General features: G+C 47.1%; 1 protein-coding gene across 6 annotated transcripts in view; it reads left to right on the forward strand.

The window, feature by feature from the left end:
- PDZD2 (PDZ domain containing 2) overlaps positions 1–22963 on the forward strand; it is a 207869-nt gene that overhangs the window by 151081 nt on the left and 33825 nt on the right. For all 6 annotated transcript variants that reach the window (XM_037063120.1, XM_037063121.1, XM_037063123.1 and 3 more), the window contains 3 exons: positions 10433–10544; positions 18616–18761; positions 22012–22131. In XM_037063120.1, coding sequence (XP_036919015.1) covers positions 10433–10544; positions 18616–18761; positions 22012–22131 — 378 coding nt within the window. The remainder of the gene's footprint in view (positions 1–10432; positions 10545–18615; positions 18762–22011; positions 22132–22963) is intronic.

A 22963-nucleotide genomic window follows, 5' to 3' on the forward strand; every position in this document is an offset into this window, starting at 1 on the left:
TCGCTATTGCATGCCTTTTTGATAACCCAAACTGCCCTCCCCCAACTTTGTGTAATCTTGAGATTTTCCCACACACCCGATGGAGAGTGAGGCACATCACAGTCCTGCTCCCAGGAATATGTCCAGCAAGAGCAGGCAGCCAGCTCCTGCTGACCAGTGGCCCAGACGACTGCCCTTAGTAACCAGCCCACAGACCCAAGAAAAACAGATCCAGGCCCTGCACTGTTCTCACCGGGTAGGTCGTGGGAATGTGGCAAGAGTGAGAAATTCCTGCTTTGAAGAGATGTCTGTCTTCACTTCAGTTTGAAATCAATACCAAGGAGGGACAGGTTCTCCCTCTTGCCATCCGCATCTGCTGTTATTTTTGAAGAACTGAGCCAAGAGTGACTCGAGGACACTGACCTCTCCTTGGGAAGGTGACAGGTACAAATCTACCCCAGGCGGGGCAAACACGCACCCATGAGTGATCACACGCCTGTTTCCTTCAAGGAGGCTGAATCTGCCTCAGCTTTCTAAGGGACCCCGAGAGCTATTCGATTTGCATGCACAAAAATCGCCCAAATCACCAACAAAGTGGGCTCAGATTGCTTGGGGATGATACACGGGAGGAAACCGGAAATGGGCTCAGTTAGAACAAGGGCAGTATTATTTCATCGGCGGAGCCGCAGCCCAGCGCCTCTGTCCACATCAGCTGCTGCCTCCCCCAGCTGCCTCCGAGCGCTGCGTCTCCCAGAGCACGCTGGCACTTGGTGAGCTTCACTCCTCAGTTTCACTGTTTTCCTCTTCAGTCCTCAGTTACTGTTCTCTGTGTCCGAAAGCAGTGAGTCTGGTGTTGCCGTAGATTCGTGTTTGAATTTCTGCAGTCGGCTCTCGGGCTTCTTGCTGCTTTGGGGCTGATTTATGGTGGTTCTCATTCCCTTATTCTGAATGGTTATTTATTCCCAGCCCTGGCCGCTGCTTCTCCTTCGATCACTCAAGCATCTGCCCCAGAGATTTGGAAAGCAAGCGTCCTTCAGCAGCCTAAAAAACGGTCTCAGTGTGACTAAAGCACGAAAGGGAAGTCTCCAGGCTCCGCTCTCTGCAGAAACTGACCAGGGGAAGAGCCAACACAGCTTCCTAGGGATTTGGAGCCTGGACATCTTCCGTCGCATCTGCAGATTTGGGGGGGGGGGGGGGGGGGGGACTGNGGGGGGGGGGGGGGCAAGTGCTGGGAGCCATAAAAACATGGCAGGAACTGGGTGCAGCCAATCCTCCCGCTGTTTTCCTTGGGATCAGATGTGCTTGCGCAGTGGAAATGGTGGGAGATAAAAGCCACACTTCGCCGGGGTTGTTTGTAAGGCTTCAAGAGTCCGCTGAGAAAGACGAACGATGCTCAGGGCCGCGACCCTCTGTTAGTCACAGCACGGTCACGGAGATCTGAATGCTTTGGACGGCCGTCACAGCACATTTCTGAGCGCCAGACTTTCAGCTTGGCCCAAAGAGGCCTGTCTCATGGTGAATGAGGATATTTGCTCCCCACCCCGAGAAGGCGAAAATGTGCCAGAAGCTAAAACTCAATTTCTATGCTGTTTCTCAGCCAAAATTATTTCTAGCCACCTTGTCCAGTGCGGCTGTTCAGAGGTTTTGCAATGAGATGAAAATGTCAACCTAATGATATTCAGATAATTAAAATGCCAACCATTCAAATCCCCTTGCACATTATAATCCAGAGGCATTAAAACCTGAAGTAATTAACATTCAAACTTAAATTTCCTTGATCTTTTGAGTTGAAAAACAGAGCACTGCGCGGCCTCCTTCGGTCTCTTCTATTTCTCATTTTGCTCCATCATAACTAAGGAAATTTCCTTTTTTAAATTTTATGCTGGTTTTGGGTGTGCAGTTCAGTGGTTGGACAATCCTACACTTCAGTGTTCCCCTCAATACGTCCAGTACCCACCTGGCACCATGCGCAGTTATGGCAGTGTTACTCTAATTCCCGTGCTCGCCTTATTCCCCTGTGACTGTTCTGTGACCACCACCGTGTGCTTCTCGGCCCCGCCCCCTCTTTCATCCAGTCCCCCAACCTCCTCCTCTCTGGCAACCCCCAGCTCGCTCTCTCTATCTATAAGTCTGTTTCAATTTGGGGTTGTTTCGTTTTGTTTTTCATTTATTTTGTTCTTTAGATTCCACATGTGAGTGAAATCCTACGGTACTTGTCTTTCTCAGACCAACTGATTCACTGAGGAGATTCCTGATGTTGGGTGCCGGGGGCAGGGGGCAGTATTTTCAGCATCTGTACGTAGCCTGAGCTGTCTTCCATCGAAACAGATATGGCCCTTTCAGTCCCAAGGAAGTTGAATTTTTTTCAGCAGCAGGTCTCTTGTTAGTGAAATGTAAGTGAAGAAAGTAAATGGACCCACACTGGTATCAAAACATTGCCCACGCTGGCAAATGAGCCGATCCCCAGCCCCTGGACAGGGGTCCCAGGCAAAGTTTTGTTCCCAGGACTTCATTTATTTTGCCAAAAACCATGTTAAGAGTTGTAAAAAGTCTGGAATTTTACACTACAGATGAACGGATGCTGGCAGGAAACGTGGGATTCCTGGGTCGGAGACAAATGACTTCGTTGCTCATGGCACAGCAGTTTCTGGCTTTCTCCAGTCCCAATTTAAGATTCAGTCCTGCCTGACTGGTGTGGCTCAGTGGATTGAGCACCAGCCTGTGAACCAGACGGTTGCCAGTTCGAGTCCCAGTCAGGGCACATGCCTGCGTTGCAGGCCAGGCCCCCAGTTGGGGGCGTGTGAGAGGCAACCACACATTGATGTTTCCCACTCTTTCTCCTTCCATTTTCCTAAAAATAAATAAATAAAATCTTTTTTAAAAAAGATTTTTTAAAATAATTTTTATAATAATAATTATTGTAATTATTAATGATAATTATATTTTTATTTTAATAATTTTTAAAAAATGTTAAAGACTTAATGCCAGTTTAGAGCTTCATGTTTGCGTGATTTCCTCTCCCCCCCCCAACATACACACAAGTCCTTGGAAATGATGCACAGGGGCTCGGGTAGATGCATGTGCAGTGGGTTTGTATCCCAGCTCAGGAACCCTGAGTGTGGATGACCTGAATCTTTTATAATGAGCTGGAAGCAAACCTGATTGCTCTCTGCTCCAGAGAGAGGCATTATCTTTTTTCTGCTGGACAGTATGCAGATCTGCTTCTTTCTCTTGAGACACTGCCTCTACCTGTCAAGGCTGTTCAACCTACAAACATACTTGAAAGGATAGGTCATCCACAGAAAAAACAGCCTGTGCCTCTGTTCACAAGACACAGAAGTGGGAGAGACCCAGGGAGAAATGTCTCCCGAAAGGCCATAGCAGAGACCCGGTACTGTCAAGTAAAGGCGGGTCGATGATGAAAATATTCTTGGCTTCTCTTAAAGATGCCAGTCAGTCTGTAGCAGTTGTTTGAAGTGCATGACTGTGAACTTAAACTCAATCTGCAGGGATCTTCCCAATCTGGGTTGGAGAATCCATCTGGTCCTACTTACAGTGCTTTTTGTTTATAGTTAAGAGCTTCTTTTTTAAAAATTTTTAAAATATTTTTAGTTATTTATTTTTTAGAGGGGAAGGGAAGGAGAAAGAGTGGGAGAGAAACATCAATGTGTGCATGCCTCTCACGTGTCCCCTACTGGGGACCTGACCTGCAACCCAGGCATGTGCCCTGACTGGGAATCGAACTGGTGACCCTTTGCTTCACAGGCCTGTGCTCAATCCACTGAGCTACACCAACCAGGGCTCTTTTAAAAAAATATCTTAATTGACTTTTAGAGAGAGAAAGAGGAACATCAATTTGAGTTCCACTTATTTATGCACTCATTGGTTGATTCTTGTCCATGCCTTGACTCAGGATCAAACCCGTTACCTCGGTGTAGTGGGACAGCACTCTAACCAACTGAACTACCCAGCCAGGGCTGAGAGCTTCTTGATTTGCATTCACACATTGAGATAAAAGTATAGGGTGCCCTGGTGTGCCACCTTGGGTGTTCATTGTATCTCTGACAGAGCTCCCTCATTCTCAGATGGGCCACATTTTCCATTTCCGCTGCCTTTTGACATAGAAGGGCTTAGACTGGAGACAGCTGCATCTCTCGCCCCCGTTTATTCAGCTTGAAACATTCCCTCTGCAGATTCGTGAACCAGACCTGTTGTCAGTGATGCTCACTAGCCCCTGATGAGCTACTGAGGCTGATACCTCTGCCTCCTGCTCCTCGGCAAGTCCTTCCTCGGGTTATGAATGGTCCAGAGGTTGAGTAGCATTGCTTTCTGCTGCGTATTTTTGGGCAAGTATTGGACATGCCTGTCGTGTTTCATATCTGTCTTCTTTTGAGAAGACTCCCTTTGAGTTTCTGTGTAACATGCTACTTAAATGGACCACTTTCTTCTTTTGTAGCCTCCCTTGCTGAGTCTGGGAGCCGTTTCTTACTTCTGCTGTTCCTTTGCTTTCTGTCTCAGGTATTTTTTCCAAACTATTATTCTAGACTCTGTCATGTGGGGCCCATTGTTGTGAAAGAGATGCAATCAGTGAGTCCTCTGTTTACTAAAGTATCCATTGTTCCAATGTGTCTTGACTAACGTCAACTGCTGGACTGTTGTCCCATCTGGCTCCCATTTCTCAGGCCACTTCCATCAGGGCAACAAAAATAACTATATCCCTTTAAAATTGACCCAGGAATTTTTTTTTTTTTAATTCTTCCTGGTCTTCCTCGCTCCTCTGCTTTGAATCTGATCCCTCTGAGTGTAGCTGTCCCAAATCCTCTTACTTGGGCTCTTCAGGTGCAGCTGGTAAATCACATCTGTCATGTCGCCGTGCCTGGGATCCCTGCAGGAAGTTCTTACATTCTGTGGTTTTGCCTCACTTCCTCAGTTGGGTTTCTCCGGGTCCCAGTCGTGCTCCCTGATCTAGGAATAGCCGAGCGCCTCCCCACCCTACAACGCTCACTTTAAGAACGCGCGGTCACATCTCCCTCTGCTTCTGCATCGCTCTGCCCTGGACGTCACCATCCCACCTCCCCTCCGTCTGTGTCCAGCCTGGCATCGGAGGGCTCATCTTCCTAAGGAAAGCCCTCCGTTCCTGCGGCGAATCACCGAGTCCCCTGCTTGATCTCTCTTGAACTGCTTCTATTCCGATGGTCCTATCAGAGCATGGTCTCAAATCCTGCTTGGGGTCCTGTGGAGACTGGGTTTCTAAAAATTTAGTGTCCCAAATAAAACTGTCTTCTTAGCTGCCAGGTTGACAGTAAGGTCACGGAGCGTTTTTCCTCATCTTCACTCTAGAGAGATGGCATATTCCCTTTGGGTCCCCATTTCTTTTGCTTTACCCGTTAATTAAGTCAGTTACCCCCTGTAGGTGTGGAGTCGGAGTGCGCTGCGGTCCAGAGCTGTGGTCGTCGTCCACACAATCGCTAAATCCAAAGGCACCCTGGCACCGGATAGGGGGAGAGATTCAGGGTTTTGGGTTTGGGGGGTTTGGGTTTTGTTTTTGTTTTTTTAACTAAACCTTCCCTGTACCCCCATGATACACATTAGGAACTCTCCTGGTGTTCTCACATGTGTTCTTATTTAATCCTCATAACATCTGTAAGATAAATTACAAGGTAAGTTTAACTCTCAAGAAATACGTACTTTCGTTCCCGTTTTATGTAATTAAAGAACTGCTTCTGACGTCAATGTGCTATTAATGTATTTCGGGCACATACATGACATGTCACAACCCTTGGTACCAGGGGCTTGCATTTATACACTTTGTGTGTCTCTGGTTCGTACAGAGAGTGGGTCAGAGTTGCTGCTTCAATACCTACTTTCTGCATAGAGAACAGCCTGAGGGTAGCAGCCTCTTCTCATGTGTAGGCTGGGGTCTGCCTGGGTGTAGCCGGAGCCCATTCTCCCACTGCCTTCTCTGGAGTAAGCTCAGGGGAGGACAGGGGGCTCCAGCTCAGCCCAAATCTGCACTGGAGGCTGGTTCTGTTTGGACCAGGGCACCGGTGAATTACAGAGGCCCCGGGTCCTGTCCCAGGTCCATAAACTGGGGCTTTCATTCACTCTCTATGTGACTCTGACACACACCAAGCTTGTCGGCGTCATCCCTGACCCCAGGGATCTCCCTCAAAATCAGATCTGCTCCACGTACCTGCATCAATCAGTTTCAACTCCTTCAGCCATTTCTTTTACCACCGCTTCAGCCGAGATCCCGTGTCGACAGCTGAGTCGTGTGTGCAAACCAAGTTGCTCTGGGAAGGATTCCCCTGGGTCCTTCTACAATACCAGGTTAGGACTCAGCTTCCTCAGCTTGGACCCTTGGCCACACGTTGGTCTCCATACTGGTGTTTATAACTTGCTTGCTGTTCTCTTCTCTTTGTCCTTGTGGGATTATGTCTTTGATTCTAAAAATCTCTTCCCTCTCATTTTAGTATGGTTTCAAAAGGAAATCTGTCCATCTTTTATCAGAAGCCTATATCACTCAATTCTTAAATCGAGCCTCATTTTTCAGATGGGAGGACACTGAAGCTCAAAAAGGCTGCCAAATGTGCCTACATTGCTAATAAATGATGCAGCGAGATTTGCGCCCAGGCAGCTGGGTTCTTGGCCACTCCGCCCTACCACCTCACTCTAAAACCAGAAGCGAGGGACTCATCTTCACTGAGAGAGTCACCTAGGTTACAGGTGTGGGAAAGAATGCAACAGAGGGGCTCTCACCGGGAGATTGGCAAGTTGTATCCGATTCCATTAATGTAATGGCATTGTTGTATGACACATGAATTGGAAATTGCTGATGAGTAATAGATTGTATCAACTGCTTCTCTGAACCAAAGGCCTTCCAGAACTTTTTGCACATGTCCTTTTAGGGCAACTAAAATGACATCATTTCCAGAACAGTTTGATTTGTTCTGTGAATCTGAAAAAACCTACAACAAAGGGACTTTCTTAGAATGTGAACATTTTCAGACAATAGTCATAAAACTACAGAGAGGCTCATTGTAACCAAAATTGCACTTCCAGGGTTGCTGCTTCCTGAAATAATCTGAAACTGATGTATCTAAGCAACCTACTTCCTGTTCATTGAGTTACGAGCCACCCAAAATCATGACAGACCGGTTTTCCGCTGCAAGAGGAAGTGGTTCCATTTCGATTCGGGAGGCGCCCGTGCAGCGTGTCTTTTGCAGCGCTTTGAGAGATCTCTGGGTCCACTCTTCCTGGGTGTCAGCCACAGGCTTTCAGTAGTGATGTGAGAAGCACCATCTTTACCACAGATTTCTTTGGTCTCAGACCTCTTACTGTGTATTACATAGATCATAGAAACCAAATCTCATTTCATTCTTTGTTGTATCTGAAGGCCAGGAAAAAGATTGTTCTTCAAGGCTCTGATTCTGACCTCTAGGCCGCCTCCCGCAGACTCTGACAACCAGGAAGAGTTTATACCACTTGTATTTGCCTCCCAAGGACTTTGGATTGACATGGCATCTGTGCCCATGTAAAACCCTGCACCACTCATTTCATACTGACTTTCTTCACACCCAGTCAGTGTGAGAACCAATGTCTCGGTTGTGAACTTTCAGGTCTCACTTTCCTTTCCTCATCTGTCAAATGGAGATAATGTTTACCTCAGGAGACATGTCTGCTGTGAGAATCAAGTGGGGAAAAACTGAGGTGAATGGGATGGGGTGTCCAACCTTTTGGCATCTCTGGGCCACCCTGCATGGAGAAGAGTTGTCTTGGGCCACACATTACATATACAATTACTAGCAAAAACTAATGAGCAAAAAAAGCTTTAAATTTACCATTTGGTTGGGTCACATTCATAGGTATCCTTGGGCTGCCTGCAGCCCCTGGGCCATGGGATTCAGTATTGATCATCCAAAGTTAATTAATTTAAAAGCATCTCTGGCTCATGTGGCTCAGTGGACTGAGCGCCAGCCTGTGAACAAAAGGGTTGCTGGTTCGATTCCCAGTCAGGGCACATGCCTGGATTGCAGGCCAGGTCCCAGGCAGGGGGCACACAACGGGCAACTATACATTGATGTTTCTCTCCCTCTCTTTCTCCCTCCCTTCCCCTCTCTCTAAAAATAAATAAATAAATAAAATCTTTAAAAGCACCTTAGAATAGAGGGACGGGAAATACCCTAGCAGTACACGAAGTTGGAAGTCAGGGATTGAATTGGAAGTCCCAGCCTTTTGCCTGGAATGAGTGGAGAGACCACGGGCCAGCCACTTTTCTTCTTGCTCATGTCCTCTCCAAAATTTCTGAAGTCTGAAAACCTGGGGCTATGCTGGGGAAAAAAATAGTGGGGAGACTGGACGGAGGAAACTTCCCACATCCAGAAACAGTGGGCTGGGATGGTTCCCCCAACCCTTGACATGGGCTTCTCTCAGGCTTTCTGATGGTTCATTCAGGCCTTGGCCACTGAGTGATAAGCTGCCCCCTAAACAGGCCCCAGAGGAGGCAATGACTTGTAAACCGAGGGCCTACCTTGCTCTGTAGGCTGACAGCCACGGCCTGCGGGTGTAACCAGCAAGCGCCAGCACGTAACTCAGGCTTCCGGAGTTGCTGTGTGCAGTTGGGAGACCAGTTCTTCCCATAAAGTTTTTAAACCAAGCCAAAGAGAGGCTTCCCAATGTATGGTTTCTGTCTGCATGTCTCTTTCCGTGCCCCAGATCTCGGGCATGTCTCCAAGAGGGCGCCTTTGCAGGGTGGATGAATGAATGTCACAGAGTGGGGCTGGGGAAGCCAGCTCCCCAGAGAATCTCGAAAATCACCTTCAGGATTCCATTCCTGCCTTTGCTTCATAATTTAAACCTGGAGAGCTGCCAGTCCCTGACATTGTGATAGGAATTCACCAAATTTATCTTAGTTTTGTATGTCAGGATTAATTTGTTTTCCCAAAGCCCCTTCCTCAATTTGCCAACATCTCCTCATTTCTCAGACCCCTTTTTTCTGTTTCTTATCCAGAAATATGCTTGAACTTGAGGGCAAGAACTTGAGGGCAAAGGGCAAGTCTTCCAAATCTTATGTATCACATACAATTTATATATAAACAATTACCTCTTAAAAGGGGATTCACCTGGGACGTTACTCTTACTGCTTGCTTTATACATTTTCATACAAAGTTTAGATACCGTGTATAGCTCTTATTTTCCATTACAATTCAGAGTTTTTTTAACCTTATAGTTACATGAGTGTCTGACAACTGCTGAGTGTTCAAGGGTATCTTCCGTCATTTTAAAATATATGTTCCTCCACATGCATCTTATCTTTTTTAATTACTATGGCTTTATTTCTCCATGAACCTCAAAGGAAAAATGAAATTTCCAATGGGAAGGCTCACTATTGGATGTATCTCGTAAATTTTGTACAAGTAAATTTACCCTCTCCCCCCAAATTTCTTATAAACACTCTCAGGGCAGATGTCTCCTCTCTAAGACACGTAGTTTTGGTGGATTCATTTTTAAAGCATGACCGGCTGTTCTCAGAAGGGAGGACCCAGTGGATCTGGGTGTCATCATTCTGTGTCACCTGTTGCCGTCTGGCAGTGTAGACGTGCAACCTACAGATGTGTAGGGGACCTTGTGTGGACGCCTCCACCTGGTCTGGGCAGGGCTGGGCTCTGGGAGGCGTTTAATCAGGACTCGGGAGCAGGGCACACGGACCATCTGGTTGACCTGAGGGCTGTGGTTATTTGCCTACCACAAAATCAAAGTTTTACTATATTTTAGGAACCTTAGAATTGAGTTTAAATTTCTGGTGTACTATTTGTTGCAACTTGCTGTAGAGAAAAAAGCACTAACCCACATGTCAAAAGTCCTGGGCTCCAGCTGTGGCTTTGTGGCCACTGACCACATGGATGATCTCGTCCAAAAAGTTTTCTCTAGAACTGAAAAGACCCCCTTGAGCTCTATAAACTCTGGAACCTGCTCTGGTTGAGTGGCTTGGTTGGCTGGGGCATCATCCTGAACATCAAAGGAGTGCAGGTTCGATTCCCAGTCAGGGCACATGCTGGGTTGAGGGGCTGACCCCTGCTCAAGGCATGTATGGGAGGCAACCAGCTGGTGTTTCTCTCTCACACCAATGTTTCTCTCCCTCTGTCTCTTTCTGCCTCTCTCTCTAAAATCAATAAACACGCCCTTGGGTGTAAGGATTGAAAAAAATAAACATATCCTGGGGTAAGGATTAAAAAAACAACAAACAACTTGGGAACGTCCCAGGTTCTGCGCTGTGCGGTGAGATGCGTGTGGGGCAAGGACTTGCCTGCGCAGTTCCAGGTTATCAGCAGGGCTGGGCTTGGATCCTTATTTCTCTCGTGGTACCTGGCTTGCGGCTCCTCCAGCCTGGAGATGCGTCCCCGGAAGGGGCTGCACCAGCCTCCCCATCAGCTCTGTGCACTCTGCGTTTCAGGTGCCCGGGGCAGATGAGCCCCCCGACCCGGGCGGCTGCGAGGACTCCAAGGGAAACCTGGAAAGTCCCAAGCAGGGCGGCGGTAAGATGAAGCTCAAGAGCCGTCTGTCAGGTACGTGGGGCTGCGCCTGATACGATCTTTCTGAACATAAGGTTCCAGCCTCAGCGGTGGGAGTCCAAAGCCATTAGCAGGGTGGCCTCTTTTTGTCCCTTAAAACCTCGAAATTGTTTTTCCTTTAGATCGTGCATGTCTCAGGCATAAAACTACATTCGGCCTGGCGTCCCGGGCGGATGTTTTTGAGTCATAATGAAACGACCGTGAGCATCTCTGTTTGTCTCTGCTTCCATGTAAATGTCCTGTGTGTGCGGTTTGTGTCCTTCAGTAGGACCCTGTCGGTATGGGATATTTCTCATGGCCTGTTTTCCCGGCACACATACCTCTCCCCCAAGCCCTTGGTCCACCAGAACAAGGGGCAAAGAGCTGTTTATGTAATCTGAAATCTGCATTTCAACTCTTGTGTGTGTGTGGGGGGGGGGGGGGTGGGGAGGGAGTCGGGGGATGGAGTGGCAGCTTTTGGGACAGACACAGATTTGACGTTTCCCGGGCACAGCCTTGCGGCGACTGGCTGCAAGGGGCCTATGCCCCGAGAGAGGGGGTTTGTGTTGGAAGCAGAGGCTGTGTGCTGGGACCCAGTGGCTTCCGCAGATCCCAGGCGCTTTTGCTTTGCCAGGTTCTTTCCTCTATTAAAAATATACTCACCCTGGCCTGGTGGGTCAGTTGGCCGGAGTGTGGTCCCATGCACCACAGTGTTGTGGGTTCAATTCCCAGTCAGGACACATACCCCAGCTGCAGGTTCGAGCCCCACGTGGGGCCTGCACAGGAGGCAACTGATCGGTGTTTCTCTCTGTCTTCCTTCCTCTCTCTCCAAAGTCAGTAGACATATCCTTGAGTGAGGGTATAAAAAACTAAAATTATGTTTCATGACTGCATGAGTATAAAGTTACCAGCTGGACTTGTTATTGGCTATTCATTGCTAATATGTTCTTTTTTTCTGAATTTGAGAAATTAAAAAATGCTTATGAACCCTGAAAGTGGCGTGGGCCCTGGGCACCGTGTCTCTGGCCTGATGGAGAAGTCGGCCCTGGCTGCTTGTCCATGGGAGACATCAGGTGTAGGAGGATTTGGGAAGCTTGGCAGAACCAAGCTTACCCCTCCGCTCTTGTCTTGCCTTATCACCTTGGGCCGACTGTTTAACATCCCTGAATTTCCATTCCCTCGTGTGGAAAAAGGAGGTGATAATACTGACTTTGAAGGGTTGAGCAGATTCTTAAAAGTAGTAATAATAAACTTCCATAAACGCTGCTAGCACAGAGCATGTATGTTAACATCGGAAAAAGTGAGTTTCCTCTTTCTGCTACTCAAATCAGTGGTGAGAGGTGGTATCTATGCCTGGCAACCAAGAACACCCCCCACCACCCCGCCTCCCACCACCCCGCCTGGCCCTGGACTGTTATTCTCAAATGAGGTGGCAGGTCTAGGGCCACAAAATGTATCAGTTTTCTTTTTTTGGTAACAAAATGGATTGCTTTGTATTTGTGACTCCGAATAATTAGGCAGTACATATCCGAGCAAATGCTGGAATGTGGCTTTGTGACAAGACAGTGTGATGACCTGAGGGTGGTAGGGGAGGATTGGCATGAGGAACAGCTGAAAGGAATACGAGGTCTCTCCGGAAGGTACCCAGCCATGTAATGTGAAAAACAGAGACATCTACTGACATAGATACAAGATATAAGAAACACTGTACACAGGACAATGGTGCCTCAGTCCCCTTTGAAGCAGGCACCTCGGGACCGCACACGGTTCTCCCAGTCACCATCAGCTGCCCCATCATATTTTCCTGGATCTTATTGATGATCTGAATCTTTTCCCTTTCAAAGGTGATTTTAGTTTTGGGAAAATCCAGAAGTCACAGGGCACTAAATTGGGGCCGTAGGTGCACTGAGCCACATTTGATGTTTCACCAGAAATTCTGTATGAAACATGATGCATGAACAGGCGCACTGTCACGATGAAGGTGCCGGTCACCACTTGCCCGTAGCTGCAGCCTTCTGAATCATCCGAATAGTTCCCACAGAGGAATGTTCAAGCTTCATGCAAAATCTGATGCAGATTCAGTGCTTTACTTGCTCATTCACTTTGAATGCGACAGCCACACAGTACATATACTCAGTCAACAGTATCCACCACCCCCACTGACAAGTGCAGTGAAGTCATCATTGTCCAAACACACGCACTTTCCTTGGCTGTCAGGTTATATCAACGTCGCTCAAACTGTTCTTGTGGTTACAATGGCTGCACTTTTTCTGGACAGGCCTCGTACATTTAAATCCTTCGTATACTTGGGACCGGAAGCACAGAGGAGACCTTTAGGTCGGCTGTCTTGGCAGAGTTGATCGACACCTCATAAACAGTTCCCATAAACAGTGTTCTGGGGAAACACGAGGGGACTTTGAAACCAGAGCGGTCACGTTCCTCGTTTTATGGATGAGACCAGTGAAGTTAAGAGAACCCAACGGTCACTCATTCAGTGCCACCAAGAAGATCTGCCTCCCACACAGAGTTCTCCTCACCCACCCCTTTACGTCCCCGGGATCTTGAAAGGAATCCTGTTCCCCGGTCCAGGGCTTCATAGGTACAGATGTGGGGAGGGACGTCTAGCCGAGGACCTTCCAGACCCACGACTCTCTAACTCTGTGTATTCCGTTAATTTAGAACGAGCAGCACATCCCGCTGAGTAATAAGCCCAGGGCTGGCTGCTGTTCGCTGCGTATGGATGCCCCTCCCTTCCTGTGTCCTTCCCAGACAGCCAGGGCCGTACCCAGGGAATGCGGAGGAAGCACTGCCCAGCTCTGTGTGACCTGGGACGAGTGACTCCACGTCTCTGGCTCTCTGTTTCTTCATTTATCCTGCCCATCGCTGTGCGTACCTTCTAAGTGCCCGGCCTCGTTGAAAGATGGAGTTGAATGCCCTGGCCGGTGCGGCTCAGTTGGGTGGAGCGTTGTCCTGTAACCGAAAGGTTGCGGCCTTGATCCTGGTTGGTGACGCATGCCTGAGTGGCAGGTGTGCTTCCCGGTCTGGGTGCATTTGATCCCAGGTGTGTGGGGGGGGGCAACCGGTTGGTGCTTCTGGCACATCGATGTTTCTCTCTCTCCCTTCCCCTCGCTCTGAAATCAATGAAAAAATGTCCTTGGGTGAAGATTTTTTAAAAAACCATGAAGTTGAGGGAACATACGGGGGAGGGCCACTCTAAAGTGTGGTGGCACTAGGCCCTCACCATAAGGTAGCTACCACTGTCATTACCATTGTCATTAATATCACGTCATCCCTGTCATCGTCCTTGTTCTCCTCTTTCCATCTCAGGAGGGGAAGGTGCTTCACTGGGTACAGGGATGAGCCTCAAGAATGTGTAGGCCATGAAAAGGCAGCTCAGAGCTCCGAGGACTTGGGGTCTCCCTGGGTCGTGGTGCCCAGGGGAGGCATCCCGGGGGCGGGGTGAGAGAGAGGAGGGCCAGGGCCTTGGCAGGATTGGTGTCACGGAAGGGGAGGACCACACTGGTCTAGATGGGCGGGGGACAAGCACAATAGATGCTTAGGGACAAGGGGGAGAAACTGGTGAGAGAAGTTTGGGGTAACCGGTTTTCCTCCTCATCTGTCTTCAAGACCCAGCGATTCTACAGTCACAGCAACTGGATCCCCAGAGCTTGTCAGAGCGGTTAGGGGAAAGGAGCCACCTGGGTGGGTGGGAGGTGATGGTGCCGGCCGAGTTGGGTGAACTGTCAGGGGATATTTATGTGCTCCCCACTTTGGAAAGGATGCGGGTTGTGGACAAATCCTTTCCTTTGAGAGTCAGCAGGCTGGAGCAGTGGATTCATGTAGCCGGGCAATGGGAGATAAGACTGGAAAAGCAATTTGGAGGCCCTTTTAAAGAGGCTTAAGGAATTGGGTCTGCAGTCAGCGCTGTGAAATATGTTCAATCTACAGACATTTGAATACAGAAGATTTTAATGTGAGGAGCTCCTAATTTGTCTGTCCTGCAAACTTGGATATTTATTTCGTACTTTCTTTAAGCAAGTCACCCTGGTATTTGCATGTCAGTATGTGATCTACAGACACCTCTACTGTCTGTGGTTTCTCTTCTGTCGACAGCAAGTGCTTCCCTGTCAGCTCCAGAGGAACTTTCTTCTAATCAATCTTTTTCAGATGAGTAAGCATGCCACGATAGATTAATCTCGTCATGAATTATTAAGGAGGTTCTGTAAAGAGGTTCCAGCCATTTCCACTATGAGCTTTGCCCAGTCTGGCTCCAAAAAATGACTAAAGCGATTCCGTGGAATGTTTTTTATGAAATTTTAACCTGAGGTTTCATCCTTCATGCATACCTTTTTGCCGGCAGGGTTCCCTTTTAATTTTGGTATTTTTGATTTATCCATGTTAATGCCTTAGGCTTATGATCTTTTTAAATGGAAGCTTTTCTTTGACTACAAAGGAATTTCGGGTGTTTGAAAACCTGTGTCACAAAGTTAATATCCAGCTTTTGAAAAACCAAGCCTTTAGTGATGTCCGTTTTAAAATAACTATCAGACCTAGTCTAGCTTTTCATTGCCATTGGAAGTTCATCATTATTTGTAAAAGTGTACAGACTTACCTTGTTTTATCCCGTGAAAAACTTTTAGGTACGTGACGTTTGAAGCCATCAAATAGAATATGACACGGTCCAGGAGAGCTTGATATTCCAATGAATCTATATGTGCATACAGCTATATTTGCACACACACAGATACACACACACACACACACACACACACACACATATATATATATAGCAGCAATTTTCAACCAGTGTGCACAAGAATTTTTAAAACATTAGTCGGGGTACTGCCCTCTTTTCCCTTGTCACATTCAAAAATGACAACAGTCAACACAACAACAGCCATCTGGTGTGAAGGAATCAAAAATTGTACCTATTTTTTGTCAGATCAGGAAAAAATACATTTTGGGGTGTGCCACAGAATTTTAGTAGTTAGTTTGTGTGTGCCGTGAGATGAAAAAGATTGAAAATGGCTGATACAGTGTATGATGTAAACGATGCAGTGTTATTATAGCTATTATATTCCATGTAATTAAGATATCACTTAAGATTAAGGTCCTTTAAATTATCTTATTTTTAAATAGCATATAATATAAAGGAAGTACTGATGAGGGCATCTTTAAAAATCATTACTATAAAATTTCTTAAACAGGGCCTAAAAGTACTAACCAAAAAGGGGGGGTGGGAATCTATGTATTTTACTATGTTAAAATTATGGATTTTTGCTTATCCAAAAAAAAAAAAGCATTGAGAAAGTGAAGTGGCTNGTTTGTGTGTGCCGTGAGATGAAAAAGATTGAAAATGGCTGATACAGTGTATGATGTAAACGATGCAGTGTTATTATAGCTATTATATTCCATGTAATTAAGATATCACTTAAGATTAAGGTCCTTTAAATTATCTTATTTTTAAATAGCATATAATATAAAGGAAGTACTGATGAGGGCGTCTTTAAAAATCATTACTATAAAATTTCTTAAACAGGGCCTAAAAGTACTAACCAAAAAGGGGGGGGTGGGAATCTATGTATTTTACTATGTTAAAATTATGGATTTTTGCTTATCCAAAAAAAAAAAAAAGCATTGAGAAAGTGAAGTGGCTTGATTGGAACATCACCCTGTACAGATGTGCAGAGGACATCCACAGTGCACAGATCCCACAATCTGTGCAGATATCCAAAGTCTAGGAACAAAATTCTGTAAACCAACAAAAGACAGAATAAACCCAGTAGAAGAATGAGCAAGACTTGAACAGGCACTTTACAAAAGAAAAACAGGGTAGTGGGGGGGAGTGGTAAGGAGAAAATGGAGATAATTGTACTTGAACAACAATTGAAAAAATGTGAAAAAAATAAACAGAAAAAGATAAAAAATAAAGCACTCCTCCCCAAAAAGAAAAACAGCCAATGAATATTTCAGAAGAAGCTCAATCACAATTAGTCATCAGTGAAATGTAAATGAATGTTGAAAGGCCATTCTGCAGCCAGCAGAATGGCTAAAATTAAAAAGACAGACACCCCGAAGTGTGACGCAGGCGTGGGGGAACTGGGACTCTCGCACACCGGCGACAGGACGTGGGGAGAGGTGCAGGCACACCTGTGACCCAGCAGCTGCACACCTAGCTCTCCATCCCGCAGACGTGACATGCACGACAGAGTTCGGTAACAGCACACTCTAGGCCAGAGTCAGCAAACCGCCACCAATGGCTGTATTCGTAGGACCCACAAGCTAGAAATGTTTCCTACATTTTTAGTGGGTTGTAAAAAAATTTTTGTAAAGAGTATGTGACCAAGACCATTTGTGGCCCATAAAGCTTAAAACATTGACTGTCCCGCCTTTCCGAAAAAAAAAAAATGAAAAAGCTTTCTGACGCTTGTTCTAGACCTAATACTGGAAATAAACCAGGTGTCCGTCAGCAAAAGAATGGATGTTTATACCATGAAATAGTACACAGAAATGGTGTGTTTATACAATAAAATACTACAAAGAAACGGGATGAACAATCTGTTGGCACACAACAACCTGGTGGAATTTCACAAACAAATGCTAAGAATGAGGAGCCAGCCCGGGCCTGTGTGGCTGGATTGGAACATTATCCCATGCACGAAAAGGTTGGGGGTTCAATGCCCAGTCAAGGCACATACCTAGATTGTGGGTTTGAGTCCTGGCTGGGTGTGTATGGGAGGCAGCCAGTCGATGTTTCTCTCTCTCTCTTTCTCTTCCTCTCTCTCTAAAATCAATAAATACATATTTTTAAATTTTTAAAAAAGAATGAGGAGCCAGACACACACAAAAAGTATAAATTGTACGTGTTCATTTATATAAAGGCTGAAAAGACGCAAAAGTAACCTGTGACATTAGAAACTGGGATAGTGGTTACCCTTGGGTGAGAGGTGGGGAGCCACACAAAATGGGCTTTCAGGTTCTGGCAAGGTTCTATTTCTTGGTTTGGGTGTCAGTTATGGGTACCTCCACTTTGTGAGATTTCAGGACACTGTACAGTTATTTGCCCACATTTCTGTGTACTTTAAGTTTTTTTTTTAAAGTCATTACACATGGAACAAAGCCCATCTGCCCCAGTAATGGCACTATACTGACCACAGAGTGGTGTCCCTCCATCACCAGAAAACAGCCTCCTGGGAGCATCCTCACTATCATTTATTCCCCTAGCAACCATGGCTACACCTTATTGGATGAAATACAAGGGAGGACCCAAAAGAACATGGAATTATTTATTAAAAATTGTGTATTTATTCCTACATGTTTAAACTTTAGTCACCTTCAAAGTGCTCTTCTTTTGATGCAATACACCTGTTGAGACTTTTCTCCACTGTTCAAAAATAGTTTTGAACTTGTCAATTTGGATGCCTTTTAGTGCTTCTGCTGTTTTTTATTTCACCTCTTCCACATCGGCAAACCATTTTCCTTTAAGGACTTTTTTCATCTGGGAAAACAAGAAGGAGTCGCTTGGCATGAGATCAGGTGAATAGGGAGGGTGGGGCCTGAGGGTCATGCTGTTTTCGGTCAGAAACCGCTGAGCACTCAGCACCGTGTGGGCAGGTGCGTTCATAAATCACCCATCATGAAATGGGCAAACGCATTGAAAAAGTGTTTTTAAAAATTTCACCAAAACCAAATGCAGCCTCTCACAACAACACCAGCTGGTGCACTGATACAGCTGGGTTCCTAGAACACTCACATAGTGAAGGGAAGCCTGTACTACAAGGAGCCCAACCTCCAGAAGATAATTTTGTTTTCTGGAGGGGGTCCCCCTCGTACATACATTGCCCTTATCTAGTCCCTTCAAAAACTGGCACTTTCTTCATAATCTGGTATTACTGCTTCAACACGTGCTGACCTTGTGCAGAGCTTGGTGGCAGAACATGGTGAGCTCAGTGCTTTGAAAGAATTGGACACCAGGCCTTCCGAAAGCCATGAATGTGGGTATAAACACAACAGGTTTATGCCAATGTGTGTTCTTAAGCTTCTTTTTGCCCCATACCAAGCCATGTCTTTCCCCTGCATTTTCCAGGGGGTGTGCACCGTCTAGAATCTGTTGAAGAATATAACGAGCTGATGGTGCAAAATGGGGACCCCCGGGCCAGGATGTTGGAGGTGTCCCGAGATGGCCGGAAGCACTCTCTCCCCCAGCTACTGGAATCTTCGAGCTCAGCACAGGTAGGCAGTGCTGTGGAGCTGCTTGCTGTCTCGCGCAGTCGCCGCGGGCCAGTCAGGGACGAAAGAGCATCCTTCCACCCTGGGGTCTCTAGGCTTCCCTCAGTTCTTCCAAAGACCAGCAAGAGCTTCTGTGTCCTGAACCACCGCCCATCTGTGTGGGCCAGGAGTATTTGGGACTAGAGCTAGAGAACACCAGGAGTAAGGTCTCTCTGGGGCGGCAGGAAGGAAGTCAGCCCAATATTTAAAACAATAGAGAAGAAGAATCCCCTCTTGGATCTTGACATCTCAATCTCTCTCCTGAGTGCTTTGGCACCAAGAACTGCCTTCAGCTGCCGGGAGACAGCGGCGCCCTGCGGTCTGGGGTGAATCACCATTCCTTGTTCAGTAGGCATGTCAGGTGTCAGCCTAACAACGGGGCGGGTGGATGTTGGGTTGTGTGAGAGAAGGAAGGGAGTGTGCCTGGTGTGTTGCCTGTGCTGTGCCTGCGTTCCTACATGTTACGCAGGAACGACTCAAACAGCCAGGGTCAGAGTGGGGGGCTGCCCAGAGGGGTGAGGTGGGTAGCGATGTTGCTATTCCAGGGCCTGTCCCCATAAGTGTTTGGAGCTTCAAAACCCTGAATGAGGATTCCTCTTCAGTTACATCATCCCAAACCCAGTCGAAATGGAGTGAGTGTCTCACAACCACCACAGTGGAGGCAGGCTCAGTCTCTGGGGAACTTGGGGAGGATTCTCTGAGTCCCGACCCATTAGCCAGAGGTTAAGAGGAACCACCGCACCTCACCCCAGGCCTGCGACGAAGCAGAGGCGGAGGAGAAGAGGATGAGGCTGTAATGACACCTGAAAATGCTTGGAGACACGTAGATCGTAGAGCTCAAAAGGACCAGGTTAGGGCACCTGGGTCGGGCCCTTACTTTAAATGCAGGGCCACCAATTTACAGCTAGGACGATGGAATCCCAATGAGGTGGAATGCTTTGCTCAAAGTGACATGCCAGAATCACAGTGAGGGAAGCTTCGCATGAGAAGTGCCCGCAGTTCCGAGGCCATTGCTAATCAGGCTGTTTGGTGTCCAGCCCGCCCGAAGGCAACTTGAGTTGGGCATCAAGAGAAAACAGAGCAAAAACACGTGCCTGACACCTGGTGAAAATGCCCAGTCTGTGACCACAAAGAATGATGCAGGTGGACCGACCTCGGGAGGAGATCAGAAAGGAGGGGAGAGCCACACTGTCGGGCTGCTGTAGTTAGTGCAGGACGGGAGAGGGTCAGCTGCCATTGAGGCCGAGGATGTCCAGCAGTGAGGGGACAACCTGCTGAGGGAACCCAGCCACATTTGTAGCCTGTAAATACCTATTTCTAACCAGGCTTCCAGGAACTAGGAAGCACAGGCTAGTAAAGATTTTACAGGAAAGACTTTTTTTTCTTTTCCTCTTTAAATTGCCCTTCGTTTTGTCTTCTCTTCTTATTTTCTGCCCTTTTCTTTTTCTCCCAGGGTTCTTTCTTTGTCCTTGTTCTCTCTTCCTCCACGAAAAAGTATTATCTAGAACAGAGCTATCCATACTGGCCAGCGTGGCTCAGTGGGTTGAGCATCGCCTTGTACGCTGAGAGGTCACAGGTTCGATCGCCGGTCAGGGCACCTGCCTGGGTCCCAGGTGCAGTCCCTGGGCAGGGCACGTGCAGGAGGCAGCCAATCGATGTGTCTCCCTCACATTGATGTTTCTGTCCCCCTCTCTCCCTTCCTTCCCCTCTCTCTAAAACCAATGAGCATGTCCTCGGATGAGGATAAAAATACAAACAAAAGGGAATAGAATAGAGCTATCCATTAAAACTTTCTGCAGCGACAGAAATGTCTTATATCTATACTGCCCCAAAATGGCAGCCACTTGTGTCTCTTGAAAAGTGGCTAGTGAGACTGAGGACTGTGCTTTTAATTTTAATTCATTAACATTAAAATATAGTTTTTTTCATTTTAACTGAAATATGGACAGCCACAGGTGGCTGGTGGCTGCCATCTTGGACAGCACAGGTCCAGAAAGTTCAGTGGGCCCCCCGAAACTGTTAGAACAGTGAAGCAGATAGGCCTGCGGGTCCCCGAGGGGGGGTGGGGTGAGGTGCTGCTGGAGATCGGTGGCCAGAAGAAGTTCCCTTGCGAGTCAACACGCGGCCTGTCCATTCCAAGGCCATAAACCCGTGGGTGCTGTCCGGCCACGTCCATGGGGGTTTCAGTAAAAGGGCAGTGACTCTGCCAAGCCGGCATCTTTTTAATTTTTTTTTTATTGAATCTGGGCCTGGGAGGCCCACATAGCTGGCAGGTGTTTTGTGAAACTGCAAAATATAATTGTTCTAAGCTGCTAGGAAAACAAAAATATCATTAGCAGACATCTCGTTTCTACCTTTGAAAGTAGAATACACCCATTAAGGATAAAAAACTATTTCTGATGTTTCTTTTCTCATATTAAATGCGAAGTGATTTTTTTTTTTGCTAATGCTCGAAAATCTGGCATTTAGAAAATTTATTCTAAGAAGAATAGCAAGGAGCAAGCCTGAAGGAATGCTTTAGCAATAGATTCATATAATCTCTTACATTCTAAATAGTGTGCCCTGCTTACAAGTGTATATATTGGGGTAATGAACAGAAAAAAGAGATCGAGATCCGCACTGGTGTGTGTCGGGAAGGGGAGGTGTGGCTTAAGGGAGAGTATTTTATTGTCCAAGAGTGAGAAATTAGGACGGGAGCTGATGCAGTTTCCTGGCGGGGTGTTTTATACAGAATAACAATTATATCTGCATTTGCAGCTTGGGTTTTATAAGAAACAGGGGCTTAAGTTTTTGAGCAAGTGAATTAAGCTTAGAACAGCGAACGCTTTCCACCCGCAACCGTGAACTTGGGGTGGGGGGCAGAGGGTGACCCCAGAGCGGTCACCGGACATCCTGAGACGGCTTGGTTCCTGACTCCATTCCAGAAAAGCAGGAATCGGGCCCGTGGAGAACAGTTGAGGAAAGAAACACAGACGTCTGTGGCCCCCCAGCCATTCTTTCTGTGGAGGAGGAAGGCGTGGCAATTTATTGCAGGAAGCGCTATTCCTCCCACGTTATTTAGAATAAATGTCCTTTAAGCTGCTGGCCCAGGGAAGAAATGGCGGTCTAACCCAAAAGACAAGTGAGGCTTTCCAAGTCTGAATCTGTCCTCACGCCGGAGGCCCCGGGAGCACCAGCGAGACTCTCTCTGACCTTGCCGCCCGCTCGCTTGCAGGACTTCCACATCGTGAAGAAGTCCACCCGCTCCCTGAGCGCCACGCAGGTGGAGTCCCCCTGGAGACTCATCCGGCCGTCGGTCATCTCCATCATCGGGCTGTACAAGGAGAAGGGCAAGGTGAGCCCCCTTCTGCCCGCTGTCTGGCGCCCCCCCCCCCGCCCCCATGAAAGTTTAGCACACGTTTTCTTCAATGGTTGCTTCCTCTTTTTGTTGTACTATAAAATAAGAAGTAAAGCTTTTTAAAAACATTTAAAGAGGAATTGATGATGTGGCCTTTGTGTGTGTTTGAGTGGATCTGGGGCACCCTTCCCTGGGGGCCTCGGAGTGACACAGTCACACCCTCCTGTCCTTACGATTTAAGGGGTCACCAGCACCTGGCTGCTGGGACAGAATCGCTTGTGAGCTGAGTGCCCCGACTTCCACCACAGTGAAGAGAAAAGTAGACCCCGGGGCTTCAGGGAGTGCTCTCCCAGTTGACCTCTGGGATGAGTTTCATGATCCTGCCGTTATCATAGAGAGAATAAGGACACATGTAACGGGAGCCTTATACAAGTCTCAAAATATCCATTAGGTGTTACACAAAATGGAAAGACTGCAACAAAAGAATAAAACAAATATGGGACCTGAAGAGAATGAAATGACTCTTGGGAGCTATTTAGTTGATCCATATGAAATTGCCAGTTTTGGAGAGCGAAGGTTGTCAAATATTGACTGTTTTATGTTTCGACCTAAAAACCTAAAATTTTCTCCCTTTAATGTGATACATGACCAGCACAATACAAATAGTTATGGGGGGCGGGGGCGGCAGGGCAGTGAAGGGGAGAAGAAGGGGATGCCAACTTGAATTTACAGCTAGGTAGCTGAAGCGCAAGGGTGACTGGGAGGACACCTCGGTTTGGTACTGGGCTGGGAAGGATGCCCTCGGCGAAATGCCGAAATGGGAGAAGGT

This window comes from Sturnira hondurensis, unplaced genomic scaffold, assembly GCF_014824575.4.
Source record: "Sturnira hondurensis isolate 20B ecotype Veracruz unplaced genomic scaffold, ASM1482457v3 Scaffold0014384, whole genome shotgun sequence".
Lineage (NCBI taxonomy): Eukaryota > Metazoa > Chordata > Mammalia > Chiroptera > Phyllostomidae > Sturnira > Sturnira hondurensis.